At 38.7% G+C, this 24,411-nt stretch overlaps 1 protein-coding gene across 5 annotated transcripts in view; it reads right to left on the bottom strand.

Annotated features, from left to right (window-relative positions):
- Positions 1 to 24,411, bottom strand: part of LAMA2 (laminin subunit alpha 2) — a 622,089-nt gene that overhangs the window by 54,143 nt on the left and 543,535 nt on the right. For all 5 annotated transcript variants that reach the window (XM_086707799.1, XM_086707800.1, XM_086707801.1 and 2 more), the window contains 6 exons: positions 19,346 to 19,489; positions 17,567 to 17,700; positions 15,435 to 15,594; positions 12,525 to 12,649; positions 6,898 to 7,060; positions 6,075 to 6,219 (listed from right to left, as the gene is read on the bottom strand). In XM_086707799.1, coding sequence (XP_086563925.1) covers positions 6,075 to 6,219; positions 6,898 to 7,060; positions 12,525 to 12,649; positions 15,435 to 15,594; positions 17,567 to 17,700; positions 19,346 to 19,489 — 871 coding nt within the window. The remainder of the gene's footprint in view (positions 1 to 6,074; positions 6,220 to 6,897; positions 7,061 to 12,524; positions 12,650 to 15,434; positions 15,595 to 17,566; positions 17,701 to 19,345; positions 19,490 to 24,411) is intronic.

The following is a 24,411-nucleotide window of genomic DNA, read 5'->3' as shown; positions in this document are numbered from 1 at the left end:
AAGCAGGGAAATAAGGGTTTTATTAAATACGAGACAAAGAGTAGGGGCTTAGCAAGTATTTTATAATCAATGCTGAGTTGTGGCAAATGAATTGTTACTTTGGCAATTCCTTTCTTCTCTCTCTTAGGTTGAAATCGAAATGATTGTTCTCAATCTTGTGTTTATATCAGTGTACTTCAGGGATATGACACACTTCTAGTGGTGACTGTGGTTCTACTAAGTGACTGTCAAGGCAAGGTGGGGAATGCCACCTGAAAGAGTGTGTCTCTATTTCAAGGGAGGGTGCATTTATAAACTAGTTGAGAATAATTCACATAAACAACTAATCTGGTCACTGAAAAGGAGGGATGACCCACGTTGCTGAAGGCTTATTTCAATTCTGATCCCACTACTCCTTGGATTTCAGTTGTTCTCAGATCTGCAGGGACCTCCCTACATCCAAACTCAGTAGGGTCTCTTGGTCCTTATCTTAATCCACGTCTATGCAGTTTTTGATGTTAACATTTCCTTCCTTCTAGGAAATTGCCTCTTTTGGCTTTCCTAGTGACAGACAACCTTTCTCCAGGTTCTTGTACCTTTCCAACCTCATTCATGATTTCCTTCTTTGGGACTTATTTCTTTGAATATTTCTGAAGTGTTATGTTCCCTAATGCGTCTCGATCTGGCCGCTTCTTGGGTTTTAGTTATCCAGGTAACCTCCAGTTTATATCTACTTACTTTATGTTGACAACTCAAAAATATATATGTCTGGACCTGATTTTGCCTAGAAATCCACATTCAACAGATGAGACATAATCATCTGTATATCTTATCAGTACTTCAAACTAAACACATTCCAAATCAAAATGATTATCTTTTTACCCCCAAATCCTTATTATTTATTTGGTGGCACTATGACCCCCACCCAATCTCCTAAATTAGAGACTCATCCTGACTGTCTCCTTGCTATTCCACATCTAATCAACCAAGAGCCCTGCTAATTTCATCTCCTAAACAACTCTAATATCTACCCTATTTTTTTAAAGTTTTACCAAACTATAATCGACACAATAGAATTTGCTTATGTTTGAAGTATACATTTTAACAGGTTTTTAGACATGTATACATCTGGGAAACCATCACCACACTAAAAACAAAAAAAGTGAACATATCCATCACCCCAAAAGTTTCCTTATGCCTCTTTGTTATCCTTCCTTCCTGTGCCTCCCTCCCCAACCTAATTCTCATGTAGCCTCTATCTGTTTTCTGAGACTGTAGGTTCATTTGTGCTTTCTATATATTTGACATAACATTTTTCATGTATGCCTTCTTTCACTAGGAATATTTATTTTGATATCCATCCATTTGGTGTGCAGATTACTAGCTCACTATTTTTATTGCTAAATAGTATTCCATTGTGTGGACTATATAACAATTTGTGTATCTATTAACCTGTTAACAGCTGATTTAGTGTTCTGTTTTTTGAGGCCCACAAAGAAAGACGCTATGGACATTCTGGTAAAGGTCTTTGTATGGAAATATGCTTCATGCGTCTTGCATGGATACTTAGGAGTGGAATGGCTGGTTCATACAGTAGGTATATATTTAACCTATTAAGAAACTGCCAACCCAGTTACCAATGCGGCTGCCCATTTTCCATCCTCTTCAGCAGGGTATAGGAGCTCCAGTTACTCTCCATTCTTGCCAGCCCTGGGTATGTTCAGTCTTTGTAACTGTAGGCATTCTAATAACTATACGATGGTATCACACTGTGGATTTATTTTGCATTTCTCTAGTGTCAAATTCCACTGTAGCTCTTATTTCAAGCCATCATACATCTCCTGCCTGGACTATTATTGAACCTAATTGGTCACTCTGCCTTCAGTTTGATCTTCTGAAAATTTCTCTTCCTTATTTCTCCTTTCTCGGATTATTTCTTTACAGCCTCCTTTGTGGAGTCTGCCTTTATTATATCCCTTCGACACTGCTGTTTGCTTCAGGGCTTTGGATCCTCTCACTCTAGAAATGACTGCGTGGTTTTTCTCATCTCTATTCAGCTACAACTATTAATGACATGGTAATGACTCCAAGCTGCCCATCTCTCCTAGAGCTCTGCGAAACCTCAGGTACACATAACTGATTGCCTGCCAATTACACAGCTTCCCTAGGCTACTCAAGATATTAAGAGTACCTTTCATACAATATGTCCAAAATAGAACCCAGCATCTTTTCTAGAAAACCTATTCTTTTTTTTTTTTTGTGTGTGTATCCAATAGCTTGGTACAGGCACTAAAATATGTTTTGTCGTTTAAGAAAAAGAAAGGAATTATTCTTGATGTCCCTTTTTAAAATATTTAGCCTCCATGTTGAGTATATCATAAATAAAGCTCCTTGATTTTAAAATGGTTGACATCTTTCATTTCTACTCTTTCCTCTCCATTCTTATGCTTTCATTCTCCTCACTGTTCACCTGGTTTACTGCGGACTGCAGCAGCCCCTGAAACTGTCAGATATCTACCCTTTAAAGTTTTCCGTGGGAACTTTACTAAAGCACACATCTGATGGTGTCACATTTTAGATTAAAACTCTTAGTAGTTCCCTACAGCTTTTAGGATAAAGTTGAAATTCATAAGGCCTTTTATGAACTGGATCTGTTATCTCTCTAGCCTCATTTCATGAATTTTTTGGCAACATACATCCTGTTAGGCTATGGATTTACTTGTAGTAACTATAGTGGCCAACTGTATACTATAACTGTAGTAGCTATAGTAACTATAGCAGGCTACTCCAAGATGAGCCACTTATATACGAAGACCAGTGTGAGCTAAAAAGCAATCAAAACCAGGGCTCCTGGGTGGCTCAGTTGGTTAAATGTCTGAATCTTGAGTTTGACTCAGGGAATGATCTCATAGTTCGTGGGAGTAAGCCTCATGTCAGGCTTTGTGCTGTCAGCACAGAGCCTGCTTGGGTTTCTCTCTTTGCCTCTTTCTCTCTGCCCCTCCTACGCTGGTGCACACACACTCTCTCTCCCTCTCTCTGTCTCTCTCTCTCAAAAATAAACACATTTAATTTTTTTTTAAACAATCAAAACCATTCGCAGTGATGTGGATGGAGCTAGAGTGTATTATGCGAAGTGAAATAAGTCAGTCAAATACCATATGAGAGAGACAAATACCATATGATTTCATTCATATGTGGAATTTAAGAAACAAAGGAACAAAGGGGAAAAAAGATAAACCATAAAACAGACTCTTAAATGTAGAGAACTGAGGGTTACTGGAAGGGAGGTAGGTTGGGGAATGGGTTAAATATATGATGGGTATTAAGGAAGGTACTTGTGATAAGCACAAGTACTCACATCCAGGTATTGGATGTAAATGATGACTAGTTCTATACCTGAAACTAATGTTGTACTGTATGTTATCTAGCTGGAATTTAAATCAATACTTGTAGGAAAAAAGCAACCAAAACCCAGTTGATTCAGGAAAAGCCCTTTCCCTCCCCCACAACTGCCTAGAAGAATTTAGATAGAGGACCTGCTCCCAGAAGAGCACTATCACCACAGATAATGACATTGCACTGTGAACTAGGTGTAGTTGACAGCAAGGCCTGTCTGATCAAAGTCCTCTGTGTGGCATTGTTTCTGAGTGGCTCAACAAACATTTATTCAGGAAACATTTACCCCCTCCCCCGCCCTTTCTTTTTATCTTCCTGTAAACTGCATTCTTCCTTTTGAAGTCCCAGACCCCTATCTTCTTCTCAGTTCACAATGACACATATACCTCATTTTGCCTGTCTTTGGAATTTCCATGTGTGTGTGGATTCCCTGCATGTACACGATCAAATCGGATTTTGTCCTGTTAATCTGTCTCATGTCAATTTGATTCTTAGGTCCAGCTAGAAGGACCCAGAAAGGGATGGGAAATTCTTGCTCCTCAACATTAACCAAAGCCTTTCCCAAAGTGTGTTCAGCAGAATGCTAGTCTTGCATGAATGGAAAGATTTTAGTGATCGTAGAAGTTTGGGAAATGTTGGGTCAAACACAGTAAAACACTTTTCTTAAGGCAGAGCCTCCCCCATGCAAATGTGCACTGTGCCTCTTTTATGCTGGAACAATGTATACAGCAGTACTCCAACTTATATAAGCACAAACCAGGTTTTGTTCCGACTGAGGAGTTTCTCCAGACCTCCATATTACAAGGAAGAGCAACTGGAAACTGATGTCTGATGATGTATGATGCTCTCTGAGGCCTCTAGGCTCTCACACAACATTCACCTCTCTGAAGTGTCCAAAGGTGCTGTCCATCCAGTGAAGTTCTCAACTCCTGCTTGTGCCTCAGGGCATTCGCCAACCTCTCTGTGTGACTTAAACATCTCTCTCCTGAGATTCCTAGCCTACTATACTTTTTTTTTTTTTTAAGTTCATTTATTTATTTTTGAGAGAGCGAGAGAGAACATGCAAGCGGGGGAGGCGCAGAGAAAGAGAAAGAATACAAGCAGGCTCCTCACTGTCAGTGCGGAGCCTGACTCCCAGGTTGAAATCATGAACCTTGAGATCATGACCTCGGCCAAAATCAAGAGCTGGAGGCTTAGCCGACTGAGCCACCCAGGCGCCTCCATCTACTATACCTATTTTGACACAGCAATTAGCTTTTCTCACCATTGATTTACTTGCCTATCTCCCCCATTAGAGTGCAAGTTCCTTGAAGGCACGGACTTGTGACAGACCTCACTCAGTTCTTATGCAATACTTATGCAGTTCTTATGCGGTGTGTGCTTGCCAGATATTTGTTAAACACAGGAATGAAGAATGGTGCAAAGTTAAACTGAAATTCTCATGACATATCACATTGGCACAATGAAAACTAATTAGGTTTAATTTTATAAACAGAAGTATCAAAGTTCCATTTGCAGATATTGGTAATACTATAGTACACAGAGTGAGGGGAATTATACTTAAATAACAGTAGCAGCACACTAAGACCTAAGAGACTTGGATTTCTATCTTGCTTATGAGATCTTACATATATACGTCTCTGACCACATGTAAGTTTGAGCCTATGTTTCCCTTTCTCTAACACCAGAACAAAATACCTGCTCAAATCAGCAAATGAAAAAAATGTTGAGGGCGCCTGGGTGGCGCAGTCGGTTAAGCGTCCGACTTCAACCAGGTCACGATCTCACGGTCCGTGAGTTCGAGCCCCGTGTCAGGCTCTGGGCTGATGGCTCAGAGCCTGGAGCCTGTTTCCGATTCTGTGTCTCCCTCTCTCTCTGCCCCTCCCCCGTTCATGCTCTGTCTCTCTCTGTCCCAAAAATAAATAAACGTTGAAAAAAAAAATTAAAAAAAAAAAAAAAAAGAAAAAAATGTTGAAAGAGTTCCTGAACTATAAAGAGGTTACATTATTGTTATTTGATTATTTACTTGCACACATACAAATATTTGGCCTTTTTTTTTTTTTTTTTTTTTTTAATTTTTTTTTTTCAACGTTTATTTATTTTTGGGACAGAGAGAGACAGAGCATGAACGGGTGAGGGGCAGAGAGAGAGGGAGACACAGAATCGGAAACAGGCTCCAGGCTCTGAGCCATCAGCCCAGAGCCCGACGCGGGGCTCGAACCCACGGACCGCGAGATCATGACCTGGCTGAAGTCGGACGCTTAACCGACTGCGCCACCCAGGCGCCCCTATTTGGCCTTTTTAAAAAGCAAAGAACTGGTAACTGTGCGACCACCCCTACAAATTGCACATGTGAGTCGCTCTAAAGGAAGCATCTTGGTAAAATAAGAAGGAAAGACAAGCACACAACCTTTTCAAACCTACTACAGGATATAATTTTACAAGTTGTAAGATAGTTTGATGTTTTCAAATTAAGCTTTCAATGTTCAAAGAAAATGACAGAGAACCATTTGCCTCTTCAATCAGTCATGTGTAACCCAAGTCACCTATCATCTAAGCCAAAGAGATGAGTGTATCCGATTTTCACAGAATTTGTGAGTACCTAAAATTACAGACAGGGTCTTCCTCATGATTAGATACATGGGAACGTTGGATAGCATGATTAAGGCTCACAGTACATTATTACCATAGAAACTCACCTTGTTTCTGAATTCTTGACAGGGTGAAGGATTTCCATTTCCCATCATTATGGTTTTGATTGCTGACAACGGAAGCCATTCCTGAACCCAGATCATAGCTGACTTTTACATGCCCATCGGTGAGTTCTACACTCATGAAATCTTTCTGTGATGAAGTAAAAATACACTAGTGATTAGATACATAGCGAAACATGAGTATTCACTTTCTTTGTGGGGTTTATAATAGGGCCTTATGGCTAAGTCACTAAATGTGTTGATCAGTAAGTGACATCCATTTTAGAAACAGAATTGGTACTAGTATTTTGTGAATGTTGGTGGGTGTGATATCGTGGTGTCAATGGTCACAACCAATTACTAGGGCATATCCTTTTATGACAGAAGAATAAAGGAGGTTCCTATGAAAACATATTAAGCCAACTAAAAGATATGTTCCCTGGAAGAATTTACTAAGAGATATTAACTTAGAAAAACAAAGAGGACATTTAGTACCACCTTTCAACTTAGGTGTTTAGAAGACTAAAGCAGTAGTTTTGCTGCTGCATGATTCCATACTGCAGGAATCTTTACTGAGTGCTTCTCTTAAAGGATTATATAGGGAACTATATTGAAAATAAGTAATAATTATATTGCATCTGTAATTGAATTTATCAATGAAAATATATAAGTTCTATCTGCATCACCCACTCTTGGCTGTCACACAGCCATCCCTGAATTCTTTGAATAATAATTGATAATTTAACAATAATTGATAATTGTATTGGAATCCTACGGAAAGAGGCAAACAAATGATCAATCATGGAAAATCAGCTGTGCATGTCTTTACCAGGTCTCGTGTGGCAAGGTACATCAGGAGAGCACTTGAAGAAAATGTCCTGAACTTGAACATGACAGTTGAGATGTTGGGGTACCAACGAATGGGGCGGCTGACCAATGCGTACCCTTCTCCATCAAACTGAATAGTCCCTTCACTATCTTCTACCTGAGGACTGAAGAGAGACATTTCACATGAATCAATATCTGTTTCATCCATCAGTATTCAATACATCAAATTGTCTTCTGAGACTCAATTGTGAGCTGTTCTAGGACAGAAACCATCCCAAATAAATCTTCAATCCTTCTATTTCTCTCCACCTCTACTGCCACAATTCTAGACCAAGTAGCAGTCACCTCTTACCTGGACTTTATCTGGTGTTCAATAACTAAGTTATTGATGTTTTAAATGCTTTATGTTTTACTGAAATACTTGGTGGAAAGTTATGGTGGCATTTAAGTGTATCTTAGTGGTGTGAACAGGTGGGGTTTTGGATAGACTGAGAATGTGTTATTACATATCTCATGTACATAACATAATGGAAGGGTTGGGCGCAATGGGTGAAGGTGGTCAGAAATACAAACTTACAGTTATAAGAAAAACAAAACATAATGGAATAAATGTCTCTACTCTCTAAATTATTGCTATCCAATAGGTTTTTCTGGGACAAATTAGATTCAGACAATAAGGGATGGCTCTATCTATTTCAGTGTGTGTTTTTCTGTGTTCTTCACTAGAATGCAAGCTATATGAGACCAGCTAGAGATTATGGGCCAGGCTTTATGTCAGTCACAAACTCGGCACCTAGTATGACACAGCTCAAAGTAGAATCTCATGTGTGCAATGAAAGAGATTTTAGTACAGCAAATTGCCTCGCAGAGAATATATATTCTATCAATATTGGTTGAATCATTAAGAAATATCTAAGATAATCCTTGTAAAAATGACACTTAGAATCATTTCTTTTTCAAATGCAAAGTTATTTATCATCTATCAATCAACCTAATGGTGTTGTTACAGATTAAGTCTCAAATTGTGGAGATTTTTTAAAACTTTAAATATTGGCATATTAGCATCTGCTTGAATCTCTGAAATTGGAGTGCTGTATTAACTTGGGGATAGAGGGGAGATACTGAGAAATATTATAGCAATGTCATTGTAAAATAACCGGAGTCTAGAATATTATTTGCACGAAATCTTGGCTAATGATAAAACCAGCAGTGTACAAACATTAATTGGCTTGTGAAAGAAGAACTGTTACATATTTTAGTTGAGTTGGCTTTCTCTCTGTTCCTGGACCAGAGAGAAATAAAAATGAAGACAAAAAAGAAGGGAAGAGTCTTTACTGTGTCTTGCATGGTCAGGCCTTTGTAATTTTAAGTTATATCTAATTTAGAATAAGATCAGATGATGTCATACATTTTTTTCCTAATGTAAACTTAAAAGATGCTTTTCAATACTCCAGCAAAGTGTTAACTAAAAGTATGAGGAGCTAAATTAGTCTATTAATAAACAGTATAATTGGTAGTGAATAAATTGGCTATGATTGGGCCTTTCTTCATCATTACAGCAAGCCTGCTCATTTCTGGAGCACTGCATTAGAGATAAGAGACTGTTGTGTAGCATCTAGTAAGGAGAAGTTCCTTGAGTTCTTGAAGCCTAGGGTTTTGCATTAAAGCTGCCATGCTACCATTGACAGTCCTGAAAAGTGTTGGCGGTGGGGGGAGGGGGGGGTCACTGTTGACAGTTTTCTGGATGCTTTGAGCCAATGCCCTGGCACTTATAATTTAAACAAATAAACAAAAACATACAGCCTCACTACACAGAACAAGTATTAGAAGAAAAAATATATCACATTTTTTTGTTGCTGTTTAAGAACTCTGGGATATTTATACTCTCATACCCTTATGTCCTTAATCCATTAATTCCTTCAATATTAATTAAAAAAATAGCAAAGTAAATGGCAGGCACCTTTGAATCTGATGTGAGGACCTGCTACAAGTCCCCTAACCCTTCAGGTGTCACCTTGAGATAAAAGGGTTAGATCAGTGAATGATTTCTAAGGCCTATTACTACTCCATTCCTTTAGAAGATTCCCTATTCAAGTAAAAGGCAACTCTGCAGGGGAGGGTTTTGTGCTGAGAACCTCTAAACCTACAGATGTAGATGAGCCCTGAACTTATTGGCCAAACCCAGGTAAGCCTGGCTTTAGATTGGTGACTTTGAGATGGGGGAAAAACGAATCCTTCCAGGTGTAGTCTATAATACTTCAACAACTAACATTATACTGGAGTGTTCTTACTCATTTTGAATATTTACCAGGAAAAGTAACTATTTTTTTTCTTATAATTAACATAAGTTAAGCTTCTTAACTTGCCTTTTGTTTCTCTTTTGAACTTTGATGTCTGGTCAATTTATTAAGGACTAATTATTTATTCTATTTGGAACAGACACACTCTTCCACATGTAACTTGTTAACTATAAAACTACAAGTATATTGGGGTTTAGGACATTAACATTTCATCATTGTTTCAATATTCAGTTAATATATTATATTTGTAACAGTTTTTTTTCTATTTTAATTTTAACGTGATTTTTAGAAGTTTAAGAAAAATAAGATACTTTTTTTTAATAGTCCTGGCAGACTCTTTCTTTTCTTTTCTCTTTTCTTTTCTTTTTGATAATTCTTTCTAAAGCATAACAATTGTATCCTTTTACTGACTACTGAATAAATGAACATTCCTAAAATGGACATTCTAAGATCTATAAAATGTTCTCAGTCTACGTCTCACAGCCTCAGCTTTTACATCTCCCACATATAATCGTTTCTGGCCTAAATCTGGAATGATTGGTATTTATGTTAAAATATATGTGTTCTCTTGAAAATAAAACACTACCAGGCACTGGGAGTTCTATAAAAATTATTCCTACAAATACCAAGACTTACAGAAAAATAGGGTTGGTGCAGGGTCACTCAAAACTTATGCAACTTTATAATCAGAGTGCTCACAAAAATAACAATATTGATCAAAATATTAGCCTAGTTCAAAAAGCTATGTTATAATATTTAAAATGAAGAATTATTTCAGTAAATATAAAACTATACCTTAAAAGGAATAGGTGAAAGTCATTTGATGGCAAGGAGGAATGTAAGGAAGGGTTGACGGTACTGAGTGACAGACGGGGCAAAAAGGCACAATGCTGGAGGGGGAGAACTTCCAAGACAGAGTGCTTGGCCAAACCAAGGGCAAGTTCATGGATAGTCTTAACATTCAGCTGCCTTGACTCGGTTGTGCAAAACTTTTACATGCTGGAAAGAACTTTTTGTTTTAAAGCTTATTTATTCTTTTGAGAGAGAGAGAGAGAGCATAAGCAGGGGAGGAGGGCAGAGAGAGAGGAAAAGAGAGAGAATGCCACGCAGGCTCTGCACTGTCAGCACGAAGCCTGACGCAGGGGTTGAAATCACACACTGTGAGATCATGACCTGAGCCAAAACCAAGAGTCGGACTCTGAGCCACCCAGGTGGCCCTGGAAAGAACTCTGTCCAAAACTTATATGACTTCCACACCTTACTGATATCATTCTCCCATTTGCCAATCTTGCTTGAGTAAATTCACACTTGTAAAGCAGAACAGAGTTTACTTGTCCCTTCCTTTTTTTTTTTATTTTTATTAAAAAAAAATTTTTTTTAACGTTTATTTTATTTTTGAGACAGGGAGAGACAGTGTGAACGGGGGAGGGTCAGAGAGAGAGGGAGACACAGAATCGGAAGAAGGCTCCAGGCTCTGAGCTGTCAGCACAGAGCCCGACGCGGGGCTCGAACTCACAGATCCTGAGATCATGACCTGAGCCGAAGTCGGACGCTCAACTGACTGAGCCACCCAGGCGCCCCTACTTGTCCCTTCCTAAGAACATTCTGGCTTTCCAGCCTTTGCTGTCCCTGGTCCCTGGAACTAGAATGCTCTTTACCTACTATCTGCCAGCTCCTCCTTCGGACTCTTACTCCAGGGCAAGGCCCACCTCAAATGTTACCTCCTCCATGCAGAAGTCTAACACACTATTATAATTATATAAATTCATATAATATTTTATATACTAAAGGTACAAGATCTTTGCAGAATTTATAATTTGCATGTTATAATCTTAACACATTATATGTACTGCATTAAATGGACAATTGTTGATGATAGGCTTTTGAGAATCCTTTTTACAAATTTACCAAAAAAATGTTTAGGGAAAAGTTAGTGTTAATTTGTGAGTAGAGGAATGTTAATGTGAGCCTCATTGTCTTTGTTGTATCAAAAACATTTTACAGAAAACATTCCATGTTAGATTTTGTTGAAGATTATTCACCCAGCCACTTTAAACTATGAATGGGTTAGGCTTTTAAACTACCCTCAGTTCTGCATTGACAAGTCCATGATGTTAAGACGAAAATGGTAGTCTGCTATACTGATGGGGAATCTGGGTCCTGGCAATGTGCATGTTTCCTTCCAACTGGAAATTAAAAGTATGAACCACTTAGCACCTAGTGACGTTGAGCTGCTATGTGTGTATATTAAGCTTCTAGGTATTTAACTTAAATTTTATAGTTTTAATAGGTTCAGTTGATTGTTGGGCTCTAAGTTATTTATGCTGAGAAATCCTCCACTTTTAGCTCATTGTTTTATATCCTCTATTCAGGTATATATAAGAATATCTATTCTCTATACGTGCTTTTGTATGCTTGTTAAAATTTTAAAATTCCTACACTCTGGGGCACTTGGGTGGCTCAGTCAGTTAAGGTCCTACTCTTGATTTCGGCTCAGGTCACGATCTCATGGGTTTGTGGGATCCAGACCTACATCAGGCTCTGTGCTGACAGCATGGAGCCTGCTTGGGATTCTTTCTCCCTCCTTGTCTCTTTCTCTCTCTCTTTTCCTGTCTCTCAAAAATAATAAATAAACATTAAAATAAATAAATAGGCATTAAAATAACTAAGTAAATAAGTAAATAAATAAATAAATTCCTACACCCTAACCTCTATGTTGTAATTGGTGATGTGTATTATGGCACTTTCTCCTATCCTGTCTTGGCCCCTTCTTATCCTTCTCCACTTAAGCAGAATCTTCAAGTCCAATGGGTTTCCACTCGAAACACTTATAGGACCCTATGTGTTATTTGGAAAATCCTGTCGGAGATCAAATTGCACCAGGGTTCTCCATTTTGTTGTAAACATAAGTGGAGTGTGTCCAAGCTCTGTGAAGACTGAAGCTTAACAAGTTCAGGGAAAGCTGTCTTTAAGAAAAAAGAAATTATGATGACAGCATAGCTACAGATATGCAAAACCTCCTGGTGCCAGACATGAAGGGTGGTTGGAGTGGAAAGAGACAGTAGTCTTAACTGACTGAGGTTAAAATACCTTGCCCTATAGATTTTACAAACACACATGACCAGTTAAAGTACCGCCAAGGCACCTCCCATTCGCCCAAATGGGTGAAAGGATTTGACCTTTTATCAGCTTCATGGTAAGTCACCTCTGGTCACGATCCCTTCCAACCCGCTCCATATCATCCACGTGATAACAGAATATCGTACAATAAAATTAAGTTTTTGTAAAGCACAGACCAGACCTTAGGGGAGTCCTCATCTCAACTAACCTGACAGTACATCCTTTGCAGTCACCTTCTTTTTCTCGGAAATTCCATAACCCTATAGGTTTGCTGTCAAAGTATGTTTCTCCCATACAGCCAGTGAATGTAACCACGCGTACAGCATCGGCCTTCTGCAGAGAGAAGCATTATATTTGTTAGAGTTAGAATTTCACAAGAAGTCTTAGAGTACCCACGAGAGGCATTGGCAGCAAAATCTGGAGTACTTATTATCCGCTCTTTGTGATAGTCTTGGCTTGTACATATTCATCTTTAACCCTATTATATCCTCACAGATCCTGGTTATTTTGCGCGAAGCCATTTTATCACCATTAGTAAATAAACACTTCCTAGCTTCCCGCTTCAGGTGAGCTAGTTCTCTGCTTTGAGATTCCATTTTTTTGTCTCTAAGATGGGATTCTTAGAATTCATTTGGGTAATTTATTCATGGTACCACATTCAGTGCCTGACACAGAGAAGGTATTTAATTAATGAGAGCATTCGTACACCACTAAGGAGACATCTCTCTAAAGATCTTGAGAAGGGGCACTCACTGACTACATGGAAGGGGAAGAAACAACTCACATAGAGATCACTTAGTGATAGTGTTGCCCCCAATTTTTCATTTCCTCCTATACCCAAGCAGGTTTCCAACTCCGGAGAATGAAGGGAAAGAGTGAATTTGCAAGAGAAGGGACCATCTTGTGATTCTCTGCTAGTATACACAGCATAAAGCCTATTAGGGCTCAGTAAATATTTGTTAAATGACAACCCTGGTGTCATTTTCACAGGAAAAGGTCTTAAACTTGATAGATAACACAATCACAAAGGAGGGGAATGACCTGGTCTACTCTAATGGAACTTGGCTGTAATTTAAACAATGATTTCTTTTGGCATGGACACATTACAAATAAATTCTATATTCTGGTACCTATAACTTTAGAAATGCTTTGCCAAAGCTGACCCACAATTATCTGAGTAGTCTAGGGTTAAAAAGTGAATGGACGTGTTTGGGTTTTAGAACACGTGTAGGAAGATGATCCCTGAATAGATAACGTTTGTAGTTACAATTTTGGGTGAAACTCAACATGTACATCTTTCTCTTGCTGTGACTCAGTGGTGCACTGCCATGTAGAAAGAATGTTTATCACAGCCACTGACATTTACAAGTCAGAGCGGCCCTTGGAATTCTCTGTTATCAGTTGGAGTCTCTTTTAATTTTCCGGAGGTTGATTATCCTACTTGTGGATTCTGTTTGCTTTTTGCTTTCCCTTCTTGCATCCTAAAAACTAGACTTGGGATATTTTCCTGCTCCTTTGAATTTTCATTAGCATGTTGATTTAGTTACTTGTTTCCAGCTTTTGGTTCATATTCTGATGTGTTAGGAGCCTTGAAACTCTTGGCCAAAATGATTAAGATTTTCTGCAGATTTCATTTGTCTGTTTTCTTTTTCCCTGAAACTGGCATAAAAAAATTTATTTATGCCTAGTGACATCTGAATAACAATAAGAATTATTTAGGATGCAATTTAATGTGTGACTACCACACCTTAGGCATTTGTTGTAAATTTCATGCACATAATCTCTCACTATTCACTGTGGCAGTGAAACGTGGTGCCTAAGGATGGAGGCTTCTGTGGCTGCTAACCTGTGTTCCAATCCCAGCTCTGCCTCTAACTGCTGTGTGACCTTGGTCGAGTCATTGAACTCCTCTCTGACTCCGATTCCTTAAATATAAAATGAGGAGGATATTATCTACCTTTTGGGGTTGCTGTGACAATTAAATAAGTTAATTCACGTGAATTCCTTATAATTTTACTTAGCACAACAGGGCTTTAAAAGGTTATAAAAATTTATTGTCATACCTTTCAATATGCAAGCAAGGTAGATATTTTAGCTCTCTTTTTCTAGTTGAGAAAACTGAAGGCCAAGGGGCTAAGTGACTTGCCTGTTAGAGGCGGAGAATCCAACTTGGATTTGATTTCAAAATGCATGGTTTTTATACTACTCTGTGCTCCCCCTATATTTATCTTTCTGGGGAGGAGAGAAAGTTGGCAACATGACTATATATTACTATGTGCCATATATATTTATATGCTGTTCTAAGAAATGAGGATGGTTTTAGTGTGTAGCTCTGGAATCCATTCCAATACTTTCGAGTCACATCTCATCCACGAAGCAAATAAAACAACCTCGCTCTCTATGAAGGTTGAGTCTCATAAATTTGGGGTCACCCTGGCTTTTCACATTTTCTGACTAATCCCATCCCGAGACTATTCTGACAAGCCCAGGGTTATCCATTGTATTTGGTTGTGTTCTTGCATGTCACCGACACGTCGTTTTTCCATTTAATCAACATGAGCTTCTTTTAAAATGCAGGCACTTTGCAATTTCAAATGCACAAGGACCTGTCATGAAGCAATTATGAATATTAAGTGCAGTGCTCTATAAGAATGAGGGGAAGAGCAACTTGAAAACTTTAAAAATCCGACCATGATTTGGAAGCTTATGACTCCCGTGATATTTCCCAAGGTATTCATAAATCTTTTAATTAGATGGAAGTTTGAACTTTATAGCACTTCGTATCAATAAATCATAAGCTGATTCAGAAAAAGGGGTATATTGAAAACACACTTTGCTCTTGAGGCAACTGAAACAAGACTGTAAAGAAAACAGGTGCCACCGATAAGGGCAAAAGAACCGTTTAAGTAAATACGCAAAGGCTTAAAAACATTGTGTTTCCAGACTGAATAGTCAGAGAAGAAGAAATTCCTACTCAAAATATATTTATGTTTTCATATACACATGAAGGAAAAAATAGTCAAGTTTTTGCAAAACTTCATCATGCCTTCCCCTAGAGTCATCACATCAGGTCTTATGTACAGAGATGAGATCAACAGAATGGGAAAGAGAACGCCACCTTCAGTTTCCCAGTCAAGCCACCAACGAACAGCATCGCGTTTGCATCCACATCAAGAATAGTATACCCTGGAGGAGACACCGCGTGGTATGTACTGGGCACAATGCTGGCTTTGGGTCCATCCAGGGCTCTCACAGAAATGGTCCCGTTCCTCCCAGTTCTTGAGGGGTCCGCGTTGAAAGGAAGTGAAAGAAAATACAGAAAATGGAATATGCATCACATTTACAGGAACTTCAGTTTCAAAAGGTATGAAACAAAGGTCTTGTTTTGGAATTTTCAAGAGATAACTGGGTGCTGAGCTTCAAAAGATCTGGATTCATTACACTGCAAGTCAAAACCAAGAGTCTGATCTTTGCTGGATGCTTACTGTCAGATTCAGCCAGGGACCAGTAAGCAACATACCCTGACTCTGCACCTGGTAGTTGATATGAAACGACGCAGTAGCAATTAGCTGATGGAACTGCCAGTGGTTAAATGGGAAACCTTTTTCCTGTTGCTTTCCAAAACACTTTACTATCTACCAACACATGCTATTTCAACAAGTTCATACTACTTTATTTAGCATTTTGTCTAATTTAATTCAGCAAGTGAACCCCAAATGAGCCACCCTTCTGCATTATAAGCTCCATCGTTTCTCCTAAAATCCCTTATTATATCTTGGATCCAAACTTGCTGAAGTAGAGTCTTCCTGGAATTGTGCATCTTTTATTGTTTGGCATATACCATCTTAACACATACAGCATAATGTCTGCTCTTCAGAGTTGTGTATACAAATTGCATAGAAGAACTGTGCTTTTAAGTTCCATTAATAGAATTCTGAAAGCTATTATTATTTTATTTCATTTTCTCAAGTGATTGATGTCTATGACTTGTTAAATATGAAACACCGCTCTCTCTTCTGAGATAAGCGGCCACAACAGAACTTGAGTGTCTCTGTCTCTCCCTGCTGTCTCATTTAGGAAATCTTTTTCTCTCTGAGGGTGCAGTGTTAACCGAAGTACCTGGAAACAACAGAATGAATTTATCAAATAAGGTTCTTCTTCATCTTGCCAGATCTTACCACTATCCCTTCTGATTGAAAAATTGACCTCTGTCTATATAAGCATTCTTAAACTCATAGTACTTTATCTATCCCCAACCATCACACATGCAAGCGTACTATCTGCTTTCTCTCTCTCTCTACACGCACGCACACACACACACACACACACACACACACACACACACAACATACTGTCTGTCTCCCTCTCTCTCTCTCTCTCTCTCTCTCACACACACACACACACACACACACACACACACACACAACACAACACATTCTTTTACCAAAGATCTAAAAAGGAACTAAAAATATTTCTTCTCATTAGGTTTTAAGCTTTAATATAGAAACATTTAAGCATATGCAAACCCAGAGTAAAACTCTTTGTATTCATCATCTACATTCCAGGGTTGCTTTACACAACTCTAGCCCCAGGCCCTTAACTCTACCTCTCAACTACTAGCTGCTCTGGGTTCAGTAGGTGTTGGGAATAAGGAAAAGATGAGGACATGAGGGAAAAGGATTGAGGACAACAATGGGTTCTCTATATTATCTATACACTGCTAGAAGTTAACTGAATTAAAGCTTCAAATACAGAATGAATCAATATCTTGTTACTTTCCATTTTAAGTAGTATGGGCCTGACATACTATATATTTGTGCCAGCATTTAGAAACTGCCCCTGCCTGTAGGCAACGCTGCTGTGTAGAGTAGAGGAGCTGAGCACTCGAAGACAGGCGCCACTGGCAGCTTTCATGCTCTGTTTTGTGCTGAACGAGGGCAAGTCCCAGGGGACTTCTTCAGGGGAGAGAGTATGACTGATAGTATGATGGTATGGCTATGAGACAACCAGATGCACGGTCCAGAATGGACTGGTCACTCTGGTCAGTACCTTGAAGGTTTGTCAGTTGCTAACAGGGACTACGAGAGACCCGTTCACACACATATAGACATATACATTTACTACATAAAATTTGTATACATGCATACATAGCTACCTCCTTGAAATGGAAAAAAGGAGTTTTCTTTTAAACTGGGAACCTACTTCAAAATTCTGTCATTTAATTGTCTTAATCTTTATTTAGGTAGTTACCTTGATGCCTCAATACGGTACCAGTATGAGTCATCAATGGTCAAATCTGGATACTCTACGCGTCCAACTCCGGATCCAACATCCCAGAGAAAGCTGACTTTGCCTTTACGCATTTCTATAGCCAGAAAGTCAATCTAGTCCAGAGAAACACAAAAACGATACATATCAGACATCTGAGAAGGCCAACAGCGTTCTTTTCAACAGGTGGTATTTACAGATATGTGAAATAATTATAAGTCTCACAATAAAAATTCTCAAATGATATAATCTATTATTACGCATGATTAAGTAATATTTATTATTGTATCTTTAAGGCAACACGTGTGTCCTTACTGCTGAGGCATATGTGTTAATTTAACTAATTCTACTTTTCAAACAAGTCTTTTCTCCTTCTGATTCTTTTGGTAGAGACAAAAGAAAATATTTGGATGCAGAATTCATTGTTTTCACCAAGGATACTGACATATATATTTTTCTAAGTTTATTTATTTATTTTAGGAGAGAGGGAGTGGCAGAGAGAGGGAGAGAGAGAATCCCAATCAGGCTCTGTGCTGCCAGCATGGAGCCCAGTGTGGGGCTTGAACTCAGAAACCATGAGATCATGACATGAGCTGAAATCAAGAGCCAGACACTTAACTGACTGAGCCACCCTGGTGCCCCAGACACTGACATTTTTAAGGAGCTAACTATGATTTTTCACCTAAGGTGACGTAGAAGTTCTCACCTGAATGACAAGTATTGACTTATGCAATGACTGATTTGTTGAAAATTTTATTCATTTTGGAAGATCCCCATGCATACAAAGTTAAATGTCCAAATAAAAGGAATGAAAACTTTTCGGGTGAGATTTGTAGATATGACTTCTGTTTATTCAGGTTCAGTTATAAATTCAACATGAATCAAAAGAGTTTTCATTGGTAGGAAATGCGTACACAATTTGTCATTTTCTTTTTTTTTTAAATTTTTTCTTTTTAACGTTTATTTATTTTTGAGACAGAGAGAGAAGAACATGAACGGGGGAGGGTCAGAGAGAGGGAGGGAGACACAGAATCTGAAACAGGCTCCAGGCTCTGAGCTGTCAGCACAGAGCCCGACGCGGAACTTGAACTCATGAACCGCAAGATCATGACCTGAGCCAAAGTCGGACGCTCAACAGACTGAGCCACCCAGGCGCCCCCACAATTTGTCATTTTCATTTAACATGAAAGCTCATTATAATTTCTTAGAGACTTGTTTTTAAATTTTTTAATGTTTATTTATTTTTGAAGGAGAGAGAGACAGAGCATGAGCAGGGAGGGGCAGAGAGAGAGAGGGAGACACAGAATTCTGAAGCAGAATCCAAACTGTCAGCACAGAGCCCGATGTGGGGCTCAAACCCACAAACCACCAGATCATGACCTGAGCTGAAGTCAGACACTCAACAGGCTGAGCCACCCAGGCGCCCCCATTAGAGACTTGTTTTTAAAGCTTTATTTCTATTAGTCCTTCTTCTTAAATAGGCAGATCTGAAAATATCATTCTAAATAAATGCTGGCATACTCACAAATGAAAGCAGATGTACCTAAACCCTGTAAAAAGTTTTCTTCATTTCATTTTCCTTCTAACTTAATTTGATACTTCAGAACTTTCATGACATAAGATTCTGAGGTTTTCAAATCTGAAAACCTAACACAATTTTGGGAGCATATTATTAGATTCTATACATTTTCCTTACTACCAGGATTAACCTCTGCCTATTCACACATACAGGAGACTGAAGAAGCTGGATATTGAACTTACAAATTTGGCACTTCCAAGATAAAAAAGGAGGTTGTCGGCCACAGCTGTCTTTACGTTGACAACGATATTGTTGTAGCTTCCCTTCTTGATTTCAGGCTTGTATGTTCGAATGCAGTCACCCCCGGAAGACACAGATACTTTGATCTTCAAGAAAAACAGGCACAAAGAACCAAGACTAAATCTCTCAGGAAGTGTGAAGTACCTCCCAAACAACTACAAAACCATCATCATCCCTTCTTTGAAGTTATTTTTCTACCATCAAATAGAATCATTAAATGCCCATATGCGGACACCATTACACTCATTAATGAGGGCGCAGAAGCCAGCTTCCCGGGGAGATTTGGACAATGAGCTGTTCACAGCCCATATCATGTTAGTGTGCTACTGTTTTTTGAAGCACCCAAGTAACAAATTCTTACCTTCATACCTTTCTCCTTTATGAATGTGGGGACATTTTCCAGAGGTGATTTTATATGAAGCTAATGATAATGATTTTCATTAGGGTTGTTGAGCGAAATTCTACAGTTCAAATTTCAGTGATTTTCATATCACTTTAGTAGGACATCATTTTTCTTTTAGTTTTTGAGAGGAAATTACTTACCCTCTCCTGTTCTTACAGTTGGAAGAGGCCAACTAGATTTTGTTCTAGATGTTCTAACAATACGAAGAATATTAATCATGCCACTCAGAACATACATTTGAGAATAAATTATACCTTTTTATTAAGTAAATGAAATGGAAATAATTTTCCAGGAAATGAATAATTTGCCAGGAAATGAAACGGAAATAATTTTCAATGGCTATTCCTACTAATGCATTTAACAGCTCCTTTTTCTTTTGATGAGTACTTTAAAAATTACTATAAATTGCTAAGAAAGGAATTCCTACATGAACAGAACTGAAACTGCTCAGGCCGATTCTTACTCACATTTAGGGAGCCTTTCTTCAGTCACAAATAACACTAGTTGATTATGTGACTTAATTTCCTTCGGTTCGGGTGTACCCTCAAATGGCATTTTCAGGATGGCAATGGAGTTGCAGGAACTCGGGAAGAAACTGCAACTTTGCTCCATGGCAGTGCTCCAAGTAGGAAGCGGAGACAAGGAAGGGTGCAGACCTTTCCTTGCCACTGATTTAAATGCTCAGCTTCCAGAAGCCTCTTGGTTCTCACTAGCAGTGAATTTTCTCATTCCTTCTAGCACTTGGTGCTACTCAAACAGTTTTTGCACTTGGGAGAAAACCAGCTAGCTTTATTGTTCCCCTCACAAATGCCAGTCTCCATGTTATGGCGACAAGGAAGCAGCTCCAAAAGTCTAGAGAATGGGCATAGGCAGCACCAGGACCCCTCCCCAAGTGTGGTATAGACAACACTGAAGAGGTGCTGGATGAAAAATTGGGTACGTTTTCAAAAGAAAGCCAAGGAGAGATTTTTTGGTTCTGATGAATATGTAAATTCATATGTGTTTGAGAAATTCTGGGGACATAGCAGATCGGTTGCATTTCCTATAGACGCCGTGTAAGTCATGTATTTGTATATTATTGTTTCCTCGCCTAATCTGATAACCAAATTGCATCATCTGCACATCTGCAGAGAAATCAAGTGCTAGAAAGGTACAGGGCTCAGCCTAATGGAGCTCTGCGTGGTGACCCGGGGCTTGAATAACCTCGAAGCCTGTTGCTTAGATGGTTTTCCTTGTCCTTGCCTTCCTCCTAAGGGGAGGGGGTAGTCTGCAACACTGGTACCCAGAATGTTTGCTCTGTGTTCTGGGGGGAGATATAGTCTTCCTGCTAAGTGTAGTTTCCTATCAGGAAGTTTGTTCTTTGCTCCACAAATGATGGGATTTTCCTTCTACATAACGTGCGAAGAGTAGGTAAATGAAAATGACTTGAGAAAAACAGAACTAGGAAACATGCAACTTTTACTCTGGATGTTAATACTATGGAGCAGACATGCCGTGAAGGTTGGCAGAGGGTGCTACCTGATGGAGTAGCAGCTATACCAAGGGTTATCCAAGGGCTTAGAGAGAAAAAGTATAAAGTAAAGCACGAGAAGGATAATACGGTAGAGGGCAGGCAGGAGAAATGCAGCCTTCAGATGTTTTTAATGCTTAGGAAAAGGTGCAGGATATCATGAGTATTTAGGAATTTGCAGCAAGTGAACAAAGATCATCATCAGAGAAGACCCTGGCACCAAGCAAATCCAATATCTAAAGCAGGGTATACGCATCACTGACATAATAAGTCAAAGAGAAGAAATCAAGGTCTACCGGGAATTCGTGAGTGGAGCTGAACAGCAGATTGAATGATCTTCGGCAGGAAATCATAACCAAATTCCTAGTGGGGCTGGATTAGTAATCAAAAGTAACTGGGTGTGTGGTCTGTCTTACCTTTATTTCTCAAATGCTTTCTAGTTTGGGCCACTGAGCCACATTATGGCTAGTTTAATCACAAGTAACTTATTTTTGTTCACAGAATCCAATGTAATCATACTACTTGGTTGCTGTTTAGAGAAGAAATGCCTGAATGTGGGTGGAATACACGACAGTTTGGTCACAGGATTGGCTTCTGTGCTTGGTTAGGTATACCTGGGGGAAATGATAGGGGATTGCATGACTGGTGTGTTGAAAAGGGGATTATCAAAGTGTAGACTATAGAGCACCAGTGCTGAAGCCTAAGTGAACTGTGGAAATTCTGAGAACGGAGAGTCTAAGGGAGTAGCCATTTTAAAACTCAGGGTATTTACTGTTGCTAGGAGTTAACAGTTAATCTCCTTTATGCCATAGTATACATATCTAAAAATAGGGTTCTCCAAACAAAATGATGGTGTTATGCCCCAGATGCCAGCAATTGATCTCATAAAGTAATCTATTGCTCAACTCTTGCACATTTATATAAAAATCCCTCTGGATTTTCTGTTTTCTGCCTTATGGTTTTGAATATATCCTCAGTATCTGAAAAATTCAGGCAGCTCAAACAGTTGGTAACCAGTCCATAGCTACTAATCTCTCCTTTTAACTTCGTTGTGTTTTGATTTCCAGTAATAGAGACCTCTTTAACAAATCTAAACAAAGTAAATCAAAATACAGTATTTATAAATTTCTCTAGAAGTTGCTAGGACATATGCCTTTCATAAGAAGGGAGAAGTTTCTGAAACACCAACATTTCTTAGAATGTTCGGGTCTATCAATTATTCTTCTAATATGAACCCTTCCTAAGACTTCCAAACAAAAACCACTAAACATTAGGTACCTCCAAGGCATTTCTCATACAACATTACTAATGAATCATTATGAACTCAATTAAACATTATTGAGGATCCCATTATTATATCTATTGGATTTTCACTGCATTATGTTCATCCAGTAACTAGGTCATTCATTTAAAAAGAGTATCAGCTACTCAATTTCAGAGTCAACAAACTAAAGAAAGATACTCTATTTTTGTTTAAAAATGTTAAAAATGTTTATTTATTTACTTTTGAGAGTGAGAGAGCACAAGCGGGGGAGGGATAGAGAGAGGGAGACACAGAATCTGAAGTGGGATCTAAGCTCTGAGGTGTCAGCACAGAGCCCTACGCAGGGCTGGAACTCACAAACTGTGAGATCCTAACCTGAGCTGAAATTGAACACTTAACCGACTGAGCCACCCAGGTGCCCCAAGAAACCTACTTTAAAATACATGTCTTTAATTTCTTGGTCATGTTGAGTACGTATCAGGGCCACATTCAGACACTTGTGCCAGGTTACAAATATATTTACAAATCAGGCAGATGTCATCTTCAATAGGCACAAAACTCACTTGAAAAAAATTTGGCTTGCTTCTGTATTTCTAACATCTTATTAAAAAAAATAAGACACTTTGCTATAACTTCCATTTCCAAACGTGACTGAAAATTTCCTTGAAAGGCATGGACAATGGTTAATTCTTGTAGCATTTATTTTTAACTTTCAATTTGTATCTTGAGACAGGTTTTATATACTTAACATGCCACAATTTAATCTTTTTCCCCTGGCGGGGGTGGGGGGGGGTGGGGAGGGTAGGAGAAAACACAACTGATGACCATATGGCATATTTTTAGATTTCTTTATAAGAAGAAATAATAAAAATGTCTGGATTTGCCCACATGATGACTTAAAAAATGTGGCTAAGTGTGTGATTCACAAGAGAATATTTGCTATTTTTGTTTCTTTAAATTAACATTGCAAAATACATGAGTGATATCTCAATCTCTCTGTTTCCCTTGTTACTACCACCTGCTACAGTTGAGACTCTTATTAAAGTGACCTTCTTTCTAGTATTCTCTCATTTACACCCCAAGCCACTTCCAGATTCATATTCAAAAAAGCACAGCTCTGATAATATTACGTTTCATGTTCGAGAACTTTCAGCTTTTCCTCACCAATGAGGTTTATCTCAGGTATAACTGCGTCTAAACAAAACTTCTCTCCTTACCAGCCAAGGCCAACAAGAGCTGGTCTCCATTGACCTTTCCTGTTTAATGTTCACTCTACTAATAATCCTGGCAAACGAGACCACTCTCTCATGAAATGACCCTGAAACTTCCTTCTCTCTCTGCCTTGCTCATTCTCAGAATGCTCTGCTTCCTTACCCTCCCCTCCCTCATCCAGCACTACCCCACTCAAGGCCTGGCTCAAATTCTTTTCTTTGGAAAATCTGGTCCCTACCAGAGGGGATCTTCCTTTCCAGAACTTTATCCCCCTTCCCATTGCTCACGTACAGTAGCACACTATTTGGCATTATCTTAGAGTTATTTACGTATACATCTTATTTTTTCTATGGTGTTATAAACTTTGTACATAAAAGTAGCCTTGAACAGAGGAGATGCTTTTTCTACCTTGGCTTAATCTTAGTTAAAACCACAAACCTCAGACTATCATCTGACTTCTTTTCACTTTGTGCTTCATATATATCATACTCATGTGTCATCATACTGCCTACACGGTTTTCATATTGTAGCTCAATATGTATCTTCTCAACCCTGGCTGCTGCTTTCACTTTGAGCTTATGTGCATCATCTTGACTAATTTTTTGTCATTTTCTAAATT

This window comes from Puma concolor, chromosome B2 (assembly GCF_028749965.1).
Source record: "Puma concolor isolate L17-30 chromosome B2, mPumCon1.1.hap2, whole genome shotgun sequence".
Taxonomy (NCBI): domain Eukaryota; kingdom Metazoa; phylum Chordata; class Mammalia; order Carnivora; family Felidae; genus Puma; species Puma concolor.
The sequence above is the reverse complement of the archived record's forward strand: the minus strand, read 5'-3'. Positions and strand labels throughout refer to the sequence as shown.